This window comes from Peromyscus leucopus, chromosome 5 (genome assembly GCF_004664715.2).
Source record: "Peromyscus leucopus breed LL Stock chromosome 5, UCI_PerLeu_2.1, whole genome shotgun sequence".
NCBI lineage: Eukaryota > Metazoa > Chordata > Mammalia > Rodentia > Cricetidae > Peromyscus > Peromyscus leucopus.
Genome location: NC_051067.1, coordinates 49,322,946 through 49,342,840, shown reverse-complemented (window position 1 = coordinate 49,342,840; position 19,895 = coordinate 49,322,946). Strand labels below are relative to the sequence as shown.

General features: G+C 38.2%; 1 protein-coding gene across 1 annotated transcript in view; it reads right to left on the bottom strand.

The window, feature by feature from the left end:
- The window catches only part of Ryr2 (ryanodine receptor 2), a 593,927-nt gene that overhangs the window by 289,176 nt on the left and 284,856 nt on the right, over positions 1–19,895 (bottom strand). The window contains 1 exon segment of the mRNA XM_028859656.2: positions 3,753–3,917. Coding sequence (XP_028715489.1) covers positions 3,753–3,917 — 165 coding nt within the window.

The window sequence follows — 19,895 nt, the reverse complement described above, 5'->3', positions numbered from 1 at the left end:
ATCAAAACCAGGCAACAGATACAATTGTGCTCAGAGTAAATAATAGGCAAAGTCCCTGTACAAAGCAGCCATGCAGTACAGTTACTACATTATTGTTTTAAAGATGGTTCAATAAATACATTGAGCTGAATGAAACAACAGTAAAATATTGCCCCATATCTGCAATCAATGATTTATCTACAGCCTAACAAACAACAAACCAACAGAGAAGGCATTTCATTCCATTACTATGTAATATCATCAGCTGTACTGTGAACTGATCGATCACTAAGCACTAACCCCTGACTCTGAGGTATCTAAACTATTAACATATACGTGCACGTGTGCGCGCGCGTGCGCGCGCACACACACACACACACACACACACGTTCTTTGTTAGTTTTCATATCTTGAACATTCCATGAGAGATTAGTGCACATATCTTCAGTGACAGGTCAATGAATTTTCAAGAGATCACTCTCTCTCTTTCTCTCTCTCTCTCTCTCTCTCTCTCTCTCTCTCTCTCACACACACACACACACACACACACACACACACACACACACACACACACACACAAACACACACACGGCTAACACCTATATCACAAAGGCAGATACTAGAATGGTTTCAGATCTCCCCAGGCCTTCATTTCTGTCCTGTCCATCACAGTGCTCACCACCTTCCACACTTTCAATGGCTCCAGTCAATTGGCTGCACAATGTATTTGAGGAAAAAGACCATATGTCCCTTCAAGTATGGCTTCCTTCATTCAACACTTAAGCAAGGTAACTAATTCAGGACCCTGGATGAACCATAATCTGTAACTGGAACTAAAATTATTAAGTATCTTGAGTAAAGAGGAACCCATGAAGCAAAAATCAATGAGACACAGATGTGTATTCAAAGGCAAGATGCTTCTCTTGCTTGCTTTTATTAACAGAAAAAAAAAATACTAAAATACTATATTAAACCTCAAAAAGGATAACGAACAAAGTATAAAGATGGAGTTGGTGAAGATAAAAAACTGAAGACACTAGAAAGGATGGGTAAATCTAAAATTTGATTCTCTGAGAAGATAGATAAATACACCTCTCCCAGGCTTGGCTGAAAATAAAATAGGAAGGAAGAAACATAGAATACAGGAAACTGACAATGCTAATAGAATTTTATGGGAATCTATCCCAATGGCAAAAACAAACAGCAGAAGGCCTAGCTAATCCAGAGGAATAATCAACAGAGATAGCCATGGTGGCACATCTTATAGCCTCAGCTATTCTAAAGGCTGAGACAGGAGGATCACTGGAACCCAGGAGTTAAAAGATAGCCTGGGAAACAAAATGAGACTCTATCTCAAAAACAACAGTAAGCCCTGGTATTCTAAAGGTGATCCATTCAACTGATTATAAAATCAATTACACATAGTTCATTTTCAGGAAACATTGGAGGGATAATTTAAGGCTCACAAGCTAGAAGACCTTGGGACTGGATGGTTTTGTACATGAATGCTGATACAGTTTCAAAGAGCTGATATCCTAGACCAGTGGATGGAGAACTTTGTCTTGTCATCTGTCTTTCTAAGTCTGTGATCTAGGAAAAGTCATTCCATTTTCACATGGTTGAAGAGAGACCAATGAAGAGTGATGCTTCAGGACATGTGGAAATTAATAAACATGTAAATTATATGAAATGAAAACTTAACGACTCATAAAGAGAATTTAATTTTCCTCATGAATATATGTAATATTTCTGAATAAAATAAGTTAATTAAATCTAGTAGGATTTTACCGGAATAATGGGCTATGGTCAAGTAGGGTTTAATTCTATGAATGCAAGGATTCTTTAGTAACTAGACGTCTGGTATCTTAATTATTTGAACAAATTAAAGGAAGCTAAAACATGATTTTCATTGGCTTTAACTTATAAAACTCAAAAATCACTGCTAGTGTTTTTCTTAAATACCACCAAAAGGTAATAAAATGAGACCACTTAAAAATAAAAAATAATCTCAATTATCTTAAGGATTCAAAAATCCTGTAAGTTCTATAAATCAGGAGTGAAAATTCACAGTGAGGAAACATGTAAAAAAAAAAAAAAAAAAAAAGCTCAAATGAAAATAGGCTGAAATTTTACAAAAGCTAGATGAAAATTTTCTAAAGGAGGAGGATACAACAACAACAATAATAATAGAGAGATAGATACAGTTGATGATGGATGGATGGATAGATGATAGATGGATGATAGATAGATAGATAGATAGATAGATAGATAGATAGATAGATAGATAGATAGAAACTGAAAGAAATCTCAAAACAATTGAAAAAAACACAGAAGTTAACTTGGAAAGAACATGGCAGACAAGAGAAGAACAAACATGTTTGTGAGTAAAAACCATGGTAGGCGCACCAAAGATGGAGTAATACAGACAGCTAGCACAGATTCAGCTAGCGAGTCTTGATCACTCAGCTTGTCATCCCTTATTTTCCTTCTGAGGCTCTCCAAAAGCAGCATCAGCAGTTCAGAGTCTGTGATACTTAACTGTGATTATCAGTTTTCTTGGGTTAAAAAGTACCTAGGGAATTAATGAGGCATGCCTTAGAGTGCATTTATAAGGGTGTTTCCAGAGAGGATTAACTTGCAGCATACTTAACATTCAAACCATAATACTGAGTAAATCAAACCACACAGGAAGTGTACGTAAAATTTAGTAAGCTCTATACAATTGCTTTTAGAGCACAGAGAGTGTACAGTGAACCATCTGGGAAGGGAAGAACATCCAATGTGATTATTCGAGTTTAGACTATGAAGAATGCACAAACCTTGGGCTGACAAAACAAGAGTCATACACTGAAGAGAAGAAACAACCTATCCAAAAACACAGGTGTGAAAATCTGTGGTTTTCTGGGGAATGACAAGAAGTTTGCTTATGTGATACACTAGATCAGTGAAACGTGATGTCTAGAAATTTGGAAAAGGAGCCAGGAGTAGGGGTGCATGCCTTTAATCTCAGCACTTGGGAGACAGAGGCAGACAGATCTCTATGAGTTCAAGTCTCTCCCAGACTACATAGTTTCACAACTTCCAGAGCTACATAGTGAGACTCTGTCTCAAAAAAAAGGGGGGGGGGTGGAAGGAAGAAAAGAAAAAATGAAAAGAAAAAAAAGGAAAAGGAAAAAGAAATTGATGAAAGGTTTAGAATGTAGGCAGGCCTAGACTGGTACCACCACCAAGAAGTATGGTGGCTATCTTGTGAGCAAGAAGAGATAGCAGTAAGAATGAAGGACAAAGAAAACTAGGTAGAATAAGATAGAATCTAGAAGACAGTGTACTTATTCCCCTAATATTTGAATACATGAATCCCCGAATTGTAATCCTATACATCACTGAGAAAACCCCCACAAGGGTTCATCCTAAAAAAAAAAAAAAAAAAAAAAAAAAAAAAAAAAAAAAAAAAAAAAAAGTCAATTATGGTGGCATTGTTGCATGTGGTCCAAGGGGCTGGAAATCTCATAATTCAGTAAAAGTAGTTATTATTACACCCTCAGATATAGAAATGGGATCTGAAAGACTGGGCACTGGTTTTGCATGCATAGATAGGCAACTTGATCATCAGAATCTTTTGGATGAAATATTAAATAAACAAATAGTACAATTTGACCTTTAGAGTGTAAAATAATGAACCCTAGGAGGTGGCTGAAGCCTTTGTTTATGTGCTCCTGTTTTTTTCACTTATGAACATGACTGCCATAAGCTCTGTTTGTGTATGATCTTACCTTACGCTGTATGGATCCCATTCGTGCTGATTTCACATCCACAGACTGGTAGGTTAGCCACAGGCCTGTATCCACATGCTGTATATAGCAAATGGAGTCTCCGTACTTGATTTCTGAGGTTCCCATGCCATCAACTTCTTTTCTCACCCCTACATCCAATTTTTCCTATGTATAAAAAGAGAATAGCATATATTGTAAAAAAAAAAAAATCATTAGTCTATATCAGCAGAACACTATCTTGTAAAAATACGGCTTGAAATTTTCAGTTTTCTCAGGTCCCCTGGAATACTGGCAATGGCTAAGTATTATTCTTTTAAGATTTATTTTATTTTTAACAATTTGCACGTACGTTCATCTGGGGTATGTATGCAAGTGTCTCTGTAAAGCAGAAGTGGGCATCAGAGACCCAGGATCCGGAGTTAGAAGTAGCTGTGAGGCCCCCTACTGGGTGCTGGAAACAGAACTTGGGTCCTCTGAAAGAGCAGCCTGTGCTCATAACTGCTGAGCCATCTTCCTAGCATAGGGCTCAGTTTTATTACCTATAAATAAAAGTATCTCCTTATAGGATCAGAACAAAAATGAGACCAGACTTGAAAAAATTTGAACATATCTGGAATTAAAAAAAAAAAAAAAAAAAAACTTCAGTCAGCCTGATCGACTTTGGAAACAACTGTGAAGATGTGGATGTGAATGAGGCTGTTAGTGACAACTGAATTTTATTTCTCTTGAACTGATCAGAGTTGAACTTTTGGCTCCTGAAATTTCCAAGGTGGACTGCAGAATTTTGTATTACTAAGGAAGGCTGAGATTCAGGAACTGACTAGATCAAATTCGTCAAACTTCTTCTTTTGAAGATGTATGTGTGCATGAGTGTGGGTGTGCATGTGCTTGTGTGTGTGTGTGTGTGTGTGTGTGTGTGTGTGTGTGTTATCATATGTGTGGGTATGTCTTCACATGTGTACAGGTGTGCTTGCTTGTGGAAGCCAGAGAATAATCTTGAGTAACATTTCCCAGATATTGCCCCCACTTATTCTTTGAGATGGGGTATCACACTGGTGATACCAAGGAAGCTAGGCTGGCTGGGCAGCAAGCCCCAGGGATCTGCCCATCTCTGCCTTTCTAACACTGGGATTACAAACACATGCCACCACACCCAGATTTTCTTCTTTTTCATGGCTCCTGGGAATCAAAGTCACATCCTCATACTGCAAGGTAAGCAGTGGACTAATGAAGTCCATCCACTACATCAACGTTTATTTAAGAATAGCTTAAAGTAAAAATTAGTCGAGTTTTGAGTTTTGTTTTATCTAAAGGAGCCATTCAAACAAAACAAAAGGGAAGGCCAAATATGGCGGCACACACCTCTCATCTCAGCACTTGAGATCTAGGTACAGCAGTATTACTTCAAGTCTAAGGCCAGCCTGCTCTAGTAGGGTCTAGGCTAGCCAAGGCTACATCGGGAGTCTCTGTCTCAAAAATCAACACAAAACAAAACAAAATGTCACAGATTCTTCATGCCATCTGATTTTTTCTTTCTTTTTTTTGTAGTGATAAATAATGACCCTTTAATGACCCTAAAATGAGTGAGTGAGTAGATAAACTTTGAATTTAAATGAGTTTTAATTATCAATACAGAATGGTCAAAGCTGTCTCAAAAGCATACAATTATCAACAAAGTCGAATGAACTCTTATGCAAATAACTTAGAACAATAGTCTAAGAATCAGCAATAAAACAGATATACTATTGTAATTTCATTCTATCAGCTGAGATAGAGAGCTAATCTACTTATGCCAACCCTGTCAATGAGAAAATTAAATTCTGGAAAATATAACAATGTAATTATCTCTTCAAAAGAAAACAATGAGGCTCTAAACATTTTTTGTCTTTTATCCGGGAAATGTGATTATAGCCTAATTATTTGTGTTTTGAGAAGTCCTGGACTCATTAGCTGCACAGTAAGGCTTTGTTGACTTTCTATTGCAATGGGCCATGGCCACTGTGAGGGGTTTTAACGAGGAGATTTCCCAAGGACCGTGTTCCGGTAGTGACATTGACCCTGGAGTCAGGTAAGAACTTGCTGAAGTGACATGAGACAAAGAAAACACCCAGGGTGGTGGCTCTTCTTTCTTTCTTCATTTCCCACAGCTCGGGCTTAGGAGAAAATCAGACGAAAATTATCTGGCATTCCAGTGCAGGATCTGGGCTAGATATCTCTAGGTTTTTGGCCTCAGACAAAGGATTGAAACAGGAGCTCCCAGGGATTTGAAAATGTATCAAGGTATCTTTAGTCACAGCAATGAAGATCAGAAATACACTGTGTGTGTGGAAGGAAGAGTGAGCCCATGAGTGCCTGTGGAGGTCGGAGAGGGCGTGGTTCTCCCAGAGATGCAGTTATAGGCACCTGGTAGCCTCTTTGTGTGGATGGGTTCTGGGAACTGACCTCCTACCCTCTATAAGAGTAATGCAGCTTCTTAACTGATGAGCCATCTCTCTAAACCAAGGAGCTTCTATATCTATGGGAATAAAGGAATGAGTGGTTTATTTATTAGGGGTCTAGTTTGGGAAGTTCTCTATACTGATCATTGACAGAACAACTCTACTGTGAATCCCCCTTCCCATAATGCATCTGATTTTAATCACATGCATGCCCAATTATGCACAGGCATAAGACGGAAAATAGGAGATCATCCCCTAAAAATTCACTTGGGAAAACAGTTTGTTTTACTGCACATGTGCCTCAAACCTGTCTAGGCTAGAATGACCTTTCAATCCTTCTAGGTTTGAACAGACTCTAAGTTTAGTGGTTGTTAAGGTGAGAAGAAATGTATCCCATCACCCAGAGAGAGGTATGCCTACAGCTCACCAGAGGTAGGGGCCCCATGTTGTTAACAAGTTGCTGGCTGCATTGTTCAGAATGTACATGCATACTATTTCCAGCTAAAGAGCCCAGGCTTCCAAGTACATTATTGGAAAGAAGGTGTGTGTATCCAAACCCAGCAGAGCCTTTGATTGCTAAATCATGCCCTGTGCTCATCTGCCTCAAGTGTGTTGAACAACAGTAAGTATAGAGTTTCAGGAGCCATGAAGAGAACATGGGATAAAAGTTTCCAACAGAAGTCGAGCCTACATTATTGCAAGTCAAGTAAACAGACTAGGAAGTGACAGCCATGTAGAAACTCCACACTGACTTCCCTTCCACAAATCAGGGGCTTTTCTATTGAGTTACTATACTTTAGAAAATGGAGATTAGTAGTACAAGTCTTCCCATGGGTAACTACTAGAATTTTGGGGGAAAAAATCAGAAAAGCATGGAGGGACTAGACAGTAGAACTCTAAAAAGACAAACAACTCTTAGCCTGGCTTATGGATGCCAGCCTTTTCCTCGAGGTATACCTGACTCTATAAATACCACTCAGGCAAAAGGAAGCAATTGTCTTTTTGGCTTGAGGTATCAAAAGAGACACACTCGGATGCAGGGGATTTAAAATTTTATAGAAACCCATCCCAATTCCTGTCAACCAATAATCTGTGCACACAGGGAGGAGGGTGGAACAATGGCAGCAGGTGGGCCTTAGAGAAGTAAGTAGAAACATAAGCAACTGTCCACTGCCAAAGACAGGAGCAGGTTTCAGTCTCACAAGTGACCTGCCTGCAAAACTGAAGGAAGTCTTCAGAGAAAAAGCAAACTTCCGTCTCCACACTGCATCACTTCTGATGTCCATTATAGTGTCAAAGTTAATGTCAAAAAAGGGAAGTGTGTATGTGAGGGAACAACATAAATGTGGATCCTGATCACACAGCTAGAAGACAAAGAACTTAAGGTGGTTCATTTTTTTTATGTTTTCATGTCTATGAGATGTGTATGTGTGTATATGCATGTTTGTGCATGTGTGTGTGAGCACATGTGTAGGTATACTTACATGTGTGTTCTTGTGCATGTGGAAACCTAAGTTTGATGTGGGGAATTATCCTCATTGTTCTTCCACCTGATTCACTGAGGCAGAGACTCTCAATCAAATCTATAGCACACTGGTAAGTCTAGTCTCCACAGACACCTTGCTCTGGAGATCCCCGTTTATGTCTTCCAAGCCTGGGAACCCACAAGGCATCAACATAGGTTCTGGGGATCCAAGTTCTGGTCCTCATACCTGTGCAGCAAGCACATTAACCACTGAGCCATCTCCCTACCCACTAAAGCATCTATTATACATATAAAACACATTTAAACGCCAAGAGGAAAATCCTTTACACACACAAGGAATACACAGATAGGTGATCTCTGCCAGAAAATGCAATGTACATTTAAACACACACACACACACACACACACACACACACACACACACACACACACACAGAGAGAGAGAGAGAGAGAGAGAGAGAGAGAGAGAGAGATAGCAAAAAATCAGAATATTGGATTACCTGGATATCACTGGAACTGGAAGACAAAAGGTCAGTGAAATTGAAATAATACCAGCAGGGATATCTAATATGAAGATCACATGGATACCACAAGTGCTCTACCTGCCCGACATAGTGGCTCATATCTGTAATCTCTGTATTGGAATGCTGGGACAAGGGAACTGCTATGAGTTTGAGGCCAGCTTGGGATGCACAGTAAGTTCAAGGCAAGCCTTGGGGTTCAGCGCAAGACTCCATCTCATATAAGGCAAACCAAAACCAAATAAAACATACTCTAAGATACATATTCTGCTGTTAAACAGAAACTTCCTGTAAAACACAGTTTAATTCATAGACCTATTATACCCATCAGGTACATAGCCAGTAAAGAAACTTTGAGATCATTTTGGCATATCATCTTGGAATTCATTCATTCATAACTGTAATTTCTGTCCATTTTGAGATCTTAGGTACTATAAATTCTCAAGAAATATTTTCAGTCCATTATTGTGCAGACATTGCTTTCTTCTTCTCTTCTTATTTATATATTGACATGAATACTGTCTTCCACTATCAATCAGTGTGCTAATTATTGAAATTAACTGTAATCATTCTGTATCCTCAGAATCTGATCATTGTCTGCAAATGTGAGGCTCTTTTAAAAATATTTGTCTTTCTTTTTAATTATGTACATGTATGTGTGTGTATACATATGAGTATATGCACCTAAATGCATGCACCATGAAAGTCAAAAGAGTGCATCAGATCCTTTGGAACTGGAGTTACAGATAGCTGTAAGCTGCCCAACATGAGTTCTGAGCGTGGAACTCCTGGCTTCTACAAGTGCTCTTAAATGCTGACATATCTGTCAAGCTACATAAAAGGCCAGTTCTTAACAGCAATTTGCTAAGTGAATGAATTAAGTAAGAACTATATATCCCTTTTCATGTCCCACAGAAAATGTGCCAACAAACTACTCAAATAATTCCATTTAGGAAACGGCTTTAAAAGTATAAAATAATGCCCAAAGTGGGCACACTGATCTGGTTTCTTATAAACTGAAAACTATTTTTAAACCAACTATGGCCTTAGTAAGTGACACAAAGACACTGTATTCACCAAGCTAGACTCATGAGCACACTAAAACTAGTGCTGTACAATTGCTATTAGGACTCTTCTAGAATTAACTGAAATCAATCATTCTTATCTTATACAACTGCTGGATAACTAACCAACAGAGTTGGGGGACTGATAGGCCCATGATCTTGAATAACGACAGTCTTTCTCATTTTAAATTATACATTACTAATAATACCTAGTTACATACCATCTCCTTAAGACAGACAATGGTTAAAGTTAAGAACAACTGAAAGGTCAAAAAAGAATATGAGGCATTGGAACACATAACAGGTAGAAGTGTCTGCTGCCAAGCCTGAAGACCTGAGTCTTTATGTGGGATGCTTTGAGGGCTGGACGGAGATGTGGCTTGGTTGAGAGGTTGCCTTTCTAACATGCATAAAGCCCTGGGCTGGGTCCCTAGCAGCCAATGCATATGCCAGGCAGGTGACACATGCCTGTATTGCCAGCACTTGGGAGCTGAGGTGGGAGGATGAGAAGTTCAAGGTCATCCTCAGATACATAGCAAGCCTGAATCAAGATGAGGAAGAGAGGCAAGGTAGGAAAGGAGAGAGAGAGGGAGCTTTAAAACTCATATTTTCTGAACCAAAAATAAAAATCTTAAATAAAATAATATACAAAGAATTCCAGCCTGGAAATGTTTCCATCTATTTTTGCCCTCATCCCCACAGTCCTTTTAATGGCATTGCTAGTCTCATTTGAGGCTGTCATCCTATCACCTCGATGGCAAAAGGCTTCTATTCACGGTGCACGAGGGAGGGAGAGCAGAGAGTTCACCTACCAAGGAATATGTCAGTGGGATTTTGAGCTACAAGAAAATTACACCGGTGTACAAAATATATATGCCTGCCAGGGCCTACATTATCATTAAAACTGACACGTAAAGGCATCTGCAAGAGCCAGTTAAAGGTTCTAGAAATGGAAAATAGGCCTTAAAAACCTACAGGTGTGAAACTGCATTCTTCATTATGTTGACTGCTTTCCTTAACTGGGAGCCCATGTCACTTACATTATAAACTATGTCCTACCTGATTCAATTTCTTCTGAATACGTAGGGCTGTCATCAACTGGTGATTTTTCTGCCAGCTCCTGAACTTGGGATTGGCTAGGGAACATTCACATCAGTGTCACGGGCACCCTTGTGACAACCCAAAAAATATGTCTTTCTTGTTGACTAATAGCATGGGTTTTATTTTGTTGTTGCTTTGTTTTGTATAACATTTTTTTTGTTTTGGATTTTGTTTTCTTTTTTCTTTTTTCCAGAGCTGAGGACCGAACCCAGGGCCTTGCGCTTGCTAGGCAAGCGCTCTACCGCTGAACTAAATCCCCAAGCCCCTTGTATAACATTTTTAAAAACCCTTGTCATTTATGAGTCTTAAGGAAGAATGATCTTCCTGATCTATAAGTTTTGAGAATATAATTACAGCCTGGCCTCAGTGTACAGGCCTTCCAGTACGGCTGTTCCTGTGGAGGGTGAGGCAAGAAGACCACAAGTTCAATGTCTCCATTCGTGAAGTTCAAGGGAAGCCTGGGAAACTGATTGAGACCTTTTCTCAAAATTAAAGGTCAGAAGAGACCTGGGGATGCAATGGAGCCCGGTGGCAGAGCTCAGCATGAATAAGGCTGCTCACTCACCAGCACCACAAGACGAAAAAAGAACGTCTCAACCAGAATCACTATAAGGACCACTGAGGCAGACTCGAAGCTTCTTCAGAGTTGAGGCAGTGCTGGGGATAGAACCCAGGACCTCATGCATGCTGGGCCAAGGGTCCACCCTGAGCTAGGCAACCAGTAGAGCTATGGAACTAGTCCTTAGAGAAACAATTAATGTTGAGGCTGATGAGCATGATGATACGTGGGTAGGAGAAGTAATTTCAAAAGGTTTGAGGAGTGTTAGATGTTTTGGGTGTGGAAAGCAAGGACATTTTAAAAGGGACTGTAAACAGGTCATTCCTAGAAGCAATGTTTCTTCAAGGAACAATGGCAACAGAATGCCCCTTCCTTCTGGAGTATGCAGAAAGTGTGGTAAGGGAAAACACTGGACCAACGAATGTAGATCAACAAAGGACAGATAGGGTAATCCTTTGCCTCAGTTTTCGGGAAACTCCCGGAGGGGCCTCATGCAGGCCCCCATAGAAAAACCAGTTCAAACCTTTCCTGCAGCTGTAGAGGAAATCCCTGCTCTGAGCGATTAAATAACCAAATGACTATTGGAATAAATCATGCTGGTCAGGATGATGAAACAGAGAGAATAGAAAATTCAGGAGAAAACATAAAGAAAATTTTTTGGCAAACTTCTATTAATGAACAGAGACCAAAATTAACGATAAAAATAAATGGTGTTTTGTTGTCTGGTCTGGTAGACACAGTTGCGGACGTTACCATAATTGCACCAGAATTTTGGCATCCAGCTTGGTCTCTTCAGGAGGTAAACGTTCAACTGTTAGGAATTGGGACATTATCTCAGGTGAAACAGAGTGCAAGATGGCTGGAATGTATAGGTCCAGAAGGACAGAGAGGAAAATTAAAACCATATGTGGCTAACATAGCTATGAACCTGTGGGGTCGAGACTTGTTGCAACAATGGAATACTCAGATTAAAATCCCTCCAATCTCAGAAACAAATCATAAACTAGCACATGTTTCTGAGAGAAATATTAGAAGGCATTATTTTGAGTGGTCACCAGCCATCCATATTATACAAGAACAGGGCACAACAACTGATAATCTTCCAAAAATACCAACAGCTCTACCTTTAAAATGGTTAACAGACAAGCCTGTATGGGTTCAGCAATGGCCTTTAACAACAGAGAAACTCCAGGCTTTAGAAGAGCTGGTAGAAGAACAGCTAAATGCTCAGCATATTGAACAGTCAACTAGCCCTTGGAATTCTCCTGTATTTGTTATTAAAAAGAAATCTGGTAAATGGAGAATGGTAACAGACCTTAGAGCAATTAACAAAGTAATTCAGCCAATGGGCTCTCTACAATCTGGAATTCCTTTGCCTACTCTGTTACCAAAAGGATGGCCTCTCATAGTTATTGATTTAAAAGACTGTTTCTTTTCAATACCCTTACAAGAAAAAGACAAAGAAAGATTTGCTTTCACAGTGCCTACTTATAATAATTCTCAACCGGTTAAAAGATTTCAATGGAGGGTCCTCCCACAGGGAATGTTAAATAGCCCAACTCTGTGCCAATATTTTGTACAACAGCCATTGGAAGTGATACGTAAAAAATTTCCTAAATCTATAATTTATCATTATATGGATGATATTTTACTAGCTGACTCAAATGCAGATACTTTAGAAAGAATGTTTGAAGAAGTAAAGAAAATTTTGCCTTGCTGGGGATTACAAATTGCTCCTGAAAAGATACAAAGAGGAGATTCTATTAATTATTTAGGATATAAAATAGAGCTACAAAAAATTAGACCCCAAAAGGTGCAAATTAGGAGAGATAGACTACAGACTCTTAATGACTTTCAAAGATTATTTGGAGATATTTCTCATCTACGAACTATAGTTGGGGTAAAAAATGATGAACTGACTAATTTGTTCAAAACCTTAGAAGGTGACAAGGACTTAAATAGTCCAAGAGAATTATCACCTGAAGCTGAGAAAGAATTGGCCTTGGTAGAAAAGAAAGTACATGAAGGGCACGTGGATCGTATTGATCCAAAGCTGGATTGCATTTTGGTTATTTTACCTTCTAGGCGTTCTCCTACTGGAATATTAATGCAGAGGGAAGATATTATATTGGAATGGATATTTTTACCAAATAAACCAAATAAAAAATTAAAAACTTATGGGGAAAAAATCTCTGACTTGATTTGGAAAGGAAAATTGAGACTTCGTCAATTAGCAGGAATAGACCCAGCAGAAATTGTCGTACCTTTACCTAAGGAGGACATTGAAAAATTATGGACAGAAAGTGAACCTTGGCAAAGAGCTTGCAGTAATTTTTGGGGAGAAATTAACAGCAAATATCCCAAAAGCAACAGAATTGATTTTATAAAGAGAGCTGATTGGATCTTGCCTCGAATTGTATGGCAAAAAACCCATATCTGGAGTTCATACATTTTATACAAATGCCAACAAACAAGGAAAGGCAGGTTACAAATCAGAAAATTTAAGTAAAGTGGTTCAAAGTCCTTATAATTCAGTGCAAAAATCAGAATTGTATGCTATTCTGTTGGTATTAATGGATTTTTCAGAACCTTTAAACATAGTAACTGACTCTCAGTATGCTGAAAGAGTGGTATTACATATTGAGACTGCAGAATTTATCCCTGATGCTTCAGAATTAACTTCACTATTTATTCAATTACAAGATACAATCAGGAAAAGGAGTCATCCTTTATATATAACTCACATCCGATCTCATACTGGTCTGCCAGGCCCTTTAGCACAAGGCAATGATGAGATTGATAAATTATTGATAGGAAATGTGCTGGAGGCCTCAGAATTTCATAAAAAACATCATGTCAATAGTAAAGGTTTAAAAAAGGATTTTTCCATAACCTGGCAACAAGCCAAAGAAATAGTAAAGAAATGTCCTACTTGTTCCTTCTATAATCAAACGCCATTACCAGCAGGATGTAACCCAAAGGGTACTCAGAGGAATGAAATCTGGCAGATGGATGTGTTTCACTTTGCAGAATTTGGAAAATTGAAATATGTACACCACACCATTGATACTTATTCAGGATTTCAATGGGCAACTGCTCTGAGTTCTGAAAAAGCTGATTCTGTAATCACTCATTTGCTAGAAGTTATGGCCATCATGGGTATTCCTGCACAAATCAAAACTGACAATGCTCCATCATATGTCTCTGTTAAAATGAAACAGTTTTTTGCTTATTACAATATAAAGCATAATACAGGTATGCCACATAATCCTACAGGTCAAGCAGTTATAGAAAGATCAAACAGAACTCTAAAGGATATGCTAAATAAACAGAAAGGAGTAACAATCCCCCAGAAATAGATTGCATAATGCTCTATTAACTTTGAATTTTCTGAATGCCAATGAGAAAGGAACAACAGCTGCAGAGAGACATTGGATAATAGAAAAAACTACAGAATTAAATCAGCCTATATACTTTAAGGATGTGCTGACCTCAGAATGGAAACCAGGGTATGTATTACGTTGGGGATGAGGTTTTGCTTTTGTTTCTACAGGAGAAGATAAGCTGTGGGTACCATCAAAATTGATAAAAGTTCGATTTGAACAAGAGAAACCTCTTAATTAGAGGAGATGATAGTTCATCAACCAGCATGAACATCCAATTTAAACTAACTTGTACCAGTAACACATGCCTTTTTATTTAATCAGATAATAACTTGCCAAAGGGGAACATCCCCAAAATTAGTCTTGGGGAAAGGTTTTTGTTTTTGTCTTTTAGGAGGATGAAGGTTAAGGAATCTGAAGAACACAAGACAAATGAGACAACTGAAGAAAAGGGACAAATCATCTATCCCAGGAAACAGAGTGAAACGGCGTATGGGTATATATTATCTAAAAAATTTTATGTCTTCTTAAATGTTTGTTTCTGCTTTTCTCTAAAGATTTAACACTATTGGTCTTCTAATAGTCCCAGTTCAATTAAAATTTAAAGCTGACTTTGGAGTTGGAGAATGGCTCTCTCCTTCTTTAAACTCAAGCATGTTATTAAAAGGAAAATACAAACTCCCTGTATCATGCCAGAATAAAAGAGCCATTTTCTGCTGTGGGACAGGACAAAAGCCAAATTAATTAAGGGACTATTCTATTACTAATCTCAACTCTTTGATTCTATTCTGATTCTTTAAACTTTTCTTAAAGTATAAATTTTATATCAAAATTTACAAGATTAATATATATATATACATTTTAAACTTTGTTAAGATATGAATGGTCATATAGAGTACTAACTAATTCTAGAAAAAAGGCTTCAATTAGCTGCATATATATGTCTTTGTGTTCGAGTCTCTTATCAGTTTTCTGCAGGAAATCACGGCCAGGCCTAACATCAACTGAAGTCTCCAGAAAGAAGATGGGGCCCCACAACAGCAACAACAACAATTCCACGTGGACAATAATAATATCACTAAGCTGACAAACATCATCTACAGATCAGCTTTGAACTACAAGGTGCTCAGAGCAATTTTGAGATGACTAGCTGAGATGATCCAGTCTCAAAGACTACTTGAATAAGGACTTGAGATAAACCCTGAACTTTGGCATTATACACAGACTGGATAATAATGGAGGATATAGTTACCTTTCCTAGAATTTGACAATTAATCTAAATTTTTCTTTCAGGATAAAGATAACTTCGCCCATACCCAGCAGGAAGCAATTTTAAGAATATGACGCCCACATTCCCAAAGAGGTGGTGTGGGGCGGGTGGTTTTTTTTGGTCTTTTTAATGGGTTTTGGGTCTGGGATAATTTTCATTGTTTAGGGGGGTTGGTTACAAGTTGTTGTCAAGGGTTAGGAAAAAGGCTAAGCAAAGGAGATTAGATTTAAGGTTCTTGTTTAAAAAAAAAAAAGAAAAGAAAAGAAAAGAAAAGAAAAAGACAATTACTAGTTTTAAATACTTTACATTATTACCAACTATTAGGATATAAAGAAATGAAAGATAGTAGTTAGACATTACAATAGAAATTACAGTCATATTAGATATGTTTTAAAAATTGAGCAGATATATTTTAGACAGGTCATCTTCAAACCCTTCAGAGATCTACCGAATATGGCATTTAAAATGTTTTAATAACTTAGAAATTTTTCTCTTTTGAGACATGTCGGCTCCTGGCAGTACCAATCTACTTCAGAGAAAATATGGGCATTGAAGAAACTGCATATGGAGTTAATTTTCATTGTGGCAAAAGTTAGCCACTGGACAACAAAGTATCCTCAAATCAACAGGACAAAATGGACAGACAGAACACGAAACAAAGGACTACCGATTCCTGCCAAAACAAGTGTGGTTATGGCTTTATCAGAAGGCATCTTCTGAGGCCAGGACAATATGGCACCATCCCTGAAGTGGCCTTCACAATCCGGAAAAGGTACAGTGCCCTTTTCTTCGAAGGCAGCTGAAAAGGCAGTGGGCCGATGGCTTCTGTTGTGCAATGGAACAGCAACTGAAAGCTCACGCCTCTCAATAGTAGACTGGCATTTAATAGAGGGATGTGGAGAAGAAGGGGATGCTGAGATGAAGTCATATATACACAGCCAAGAAGAATGAACAGCTGAATTAAAAAAACTGTCAGCAATTTCCAGAATTTAAAACCCTGAATCATGACAGGACACTAGTGTAATTCAGGTGTTTCTGGTACATGGACTGCTCTCACCCAATGTGAGGTTGAACTGTTGACCTTGTGTACAACCTATTTCACAAATGAGTCTGTCAGATACGATAAGCCTATAGGCTGAAGATGATGCCCCAACACTGCGGAGAAACCTCAGGTGACTGTCCAGGCAGCTGGCTGTTCCTGTCAACTCACAAAATTTTTGGAAGTTGCTTTTGTGCACTTCCTGTTTTTATTTTTGTTAGCTAATATTATTTCCTTCTTGGGTCTCTGAGGGAGTTGAAGTTTAGTTAGTTATAGTTGAAGATTAATTAGGATAGGAAGTGAATTAGATACATTTTGGACTTACTAAGATAGGATAGATAAGGGAATTATTTTCTCTGATTTGTCAAATACAAATGGACTAGACATCGTTTAGATATTTGTTACTTGTATATATTGTATATAGTTATTGTACTTTTGTATATAGTTTTTCTTTTGTTAGTTATAACCTTTTGCCTTTTTTCTTTTTATTAAAATAGAAAAGGGGAAATATGGTGATATTTTATTTGTACTGAAATGTGATTTTAATTTTATGTTAATAAATAAAGTTGCCCTGGGGTCAGAGCTATTAGAGCCATACCAAGAGCGTGATGGTTAGAAGAGCTAGGTAGATTTCTGTGTGTTCAGGGATACAGCCAGTATTGGAGACATACGCCTTTAAGACCTGGAGGGCGGTACTTACAGGCAGTGATGAGGCAGTCATGTGGTTGGGTTTACAACCAATGAGAAGGCAGAACAGAAAGACTATTTAAACACAGACAAACAGGAAGTAGCTCTCTTGCGGGGAAGTTAGGAGCACTGCAGGAGGTAAGATTTTATCTCTGAGCTCTGACCTCTCGGCTTTCTCTTTTACATTGGCTCTGTGTTTCTTATTTTAATAAGACGATTGGTTACATCTACAAGTCCTCTTCACATCTTTCTGTTAGGAGAGGAATCTTACAAACTTGCCCAGACTGGCCTCGAACTCACTCTCACCCAGGCTGGCCTTGAACTCATGCTCTTCCCTCCTCCATAGCTGAGATAATAAGCCTGAGCCACCAGGCCAGGCTCTGGGTGGATTTTCATCTTGGAATTCAGAAAGCTGAAGATACTAATAGAGTCTAAAAGAAAAGTTCATCATTTGCACTCACCAAGAAAAGCTTACTCTTTCACTAACAGCCACAGAGAGAGTATATCTGCAAAGCCACTTAGGCACTGCAGACCTGAAGCATACCTGAGTCAAAGACACAGTAAGAAAAAGGGACTTTTATCTTCCAGAAGGGATGTGCTCATTTTTCTTACTGAAAACAAGGAATAGTGCAACATACGTTTCATGTCTATCACTGACACTCCAAGGAAAAGAATCTCACATCATGTATGTGCACACAGGGGCAGAGGAGCTTGAGTGATTACTCGGCTGGTAAAGTACTTGCCCGGAGGCATGAGAACCTGAGTTCTAGCCTCAGAGCCCATAGGAAAAAAATCTGGCAAACACTTGTACTTCCAGACCTGGGAATAAAGACAGGTAGATCCCTAGGGCTCACTGAACAGCTAGTCTAGCTCAGTTGGTAAAACAGGCCAGTGAGAGACCCTGGTTCAAAATATGAGATGGATGGCTCTTGAGGAAGGAAAGCTGAGGTTTACTACTGTCCTCCAAAGGCATGTACATACACATGTGTATTTGCATAAGCATGAACCTGTACACATGTGTACAGGATATTTATGTGTGTCTTCATGTGTGTTCACATATGTGTGTTTGTGTGTGAGTTCAACATATATTTTAAAAATACAGAGCTGGGACCAAATTATCACTAATAAAGGAAAGTATAAAACTGTGTATTCCATTTTCTCTAAAATTTGATCACACGAAAACTCTCATTTTATTTTGTTTCCATTGGTTTAATGTGTCTTTATTATATAATTGCAGATAGTACTCTGCTGAATAAATGAATTTTAATTTCATTAGGCTTCTTTCCAATTAAAATGCGGTATTTTAAACATTACAATCAACACTATTAACATCTTTAATTTTTCACAGTCTATGTGTGGGGAATGTATTTTTATACGTGTATTTCTCTGACATTTATTTTTTCCTGGGATTCCCATTTTTATATTGTAACTTATTTTAAATAAAACTAAACTATCAAAATAGCATCTACTACTAGAACTGCTGATGTATATCTATAATCCCAGCACTAAGAAGACTAAGGCACAAAGACCATGAGATTGAGGACAGCCTGGGCTACATATTGAATCTCAAGTAAGCCTAGCCTATATAGAGAGACCCTGTCTCAGAGAAATTTATATAAATATAGTACACCAATTTATGCACATAAAAAGCACATAAGTGGACTTTACTTCTTAAATATCAGAAACATCTATTTTTAAAAATATTTTCTAACAACCAAAATTATATAAAACATTACTGAAAAATTATATCCTGATTTATCCCTTTTCTAGAATAACACTAGAATACATTCATACCCCTAAGTGTTTCTGTTAGATGGAGTTTTAATTCTAATTACAGCTCTATTTCCCATACAATTAATGATAAATTTCTATAATCTACCATCTATAATTAAAATATTTAAAATAAGAAATAGAAGGAGAGACTGGAGAGATGGCTCAGCAGTTAAGATCACTTAGTGCTCTTGCAGAAGACCGAAGTTCAGTTCTCAGCTTCCACATAGGGTGGTTTACAACTGCACGTAACTCCAGGGACTCCAGTGCCCTCTTCTGACATTCAGGGGCAACCACACACATGTGCATATATATACATGCTCATAATTAAAAGTAAATCTTTTAAAAACATATAATGGATAGAGTACTGTGTATTCTAATGGGACTGTGTGAACCAAAAAGCAACAGTACTTTTTGATGAAGAAGAGGAGAGGGTGATAGCAGGTTAAAAAAAAAAAAAAAAGATACATGACAAAGTCACTTCTCTACTTTAGAATAATACAGAATGAAAATCTAAGTTATCTGAAACACACCATAATGGTCTTGGAATTGATATGGGGGGGTGGAGGTCATTTTCATAATGTTCACAATGCCAAAGACTGAGAAGACAAGGTGGTCAGAGGAGGCCCAAGGGTGGCAAGTGGAAGGGGTACCTTGGAACAATTAGAAAACCCTCCCTTCTCATTCTCAAGAGGGAGGATTAGCAGAATTTAGGGTCAGCACATTGGGATTTGATATCCTTCTCCCAGAAATGTGCCCAGCTTTGGACTAAGTTTCTCTGGTCAGACCAAGTACTCATGGCCTGGCTTCAGAGTTACTCTATTT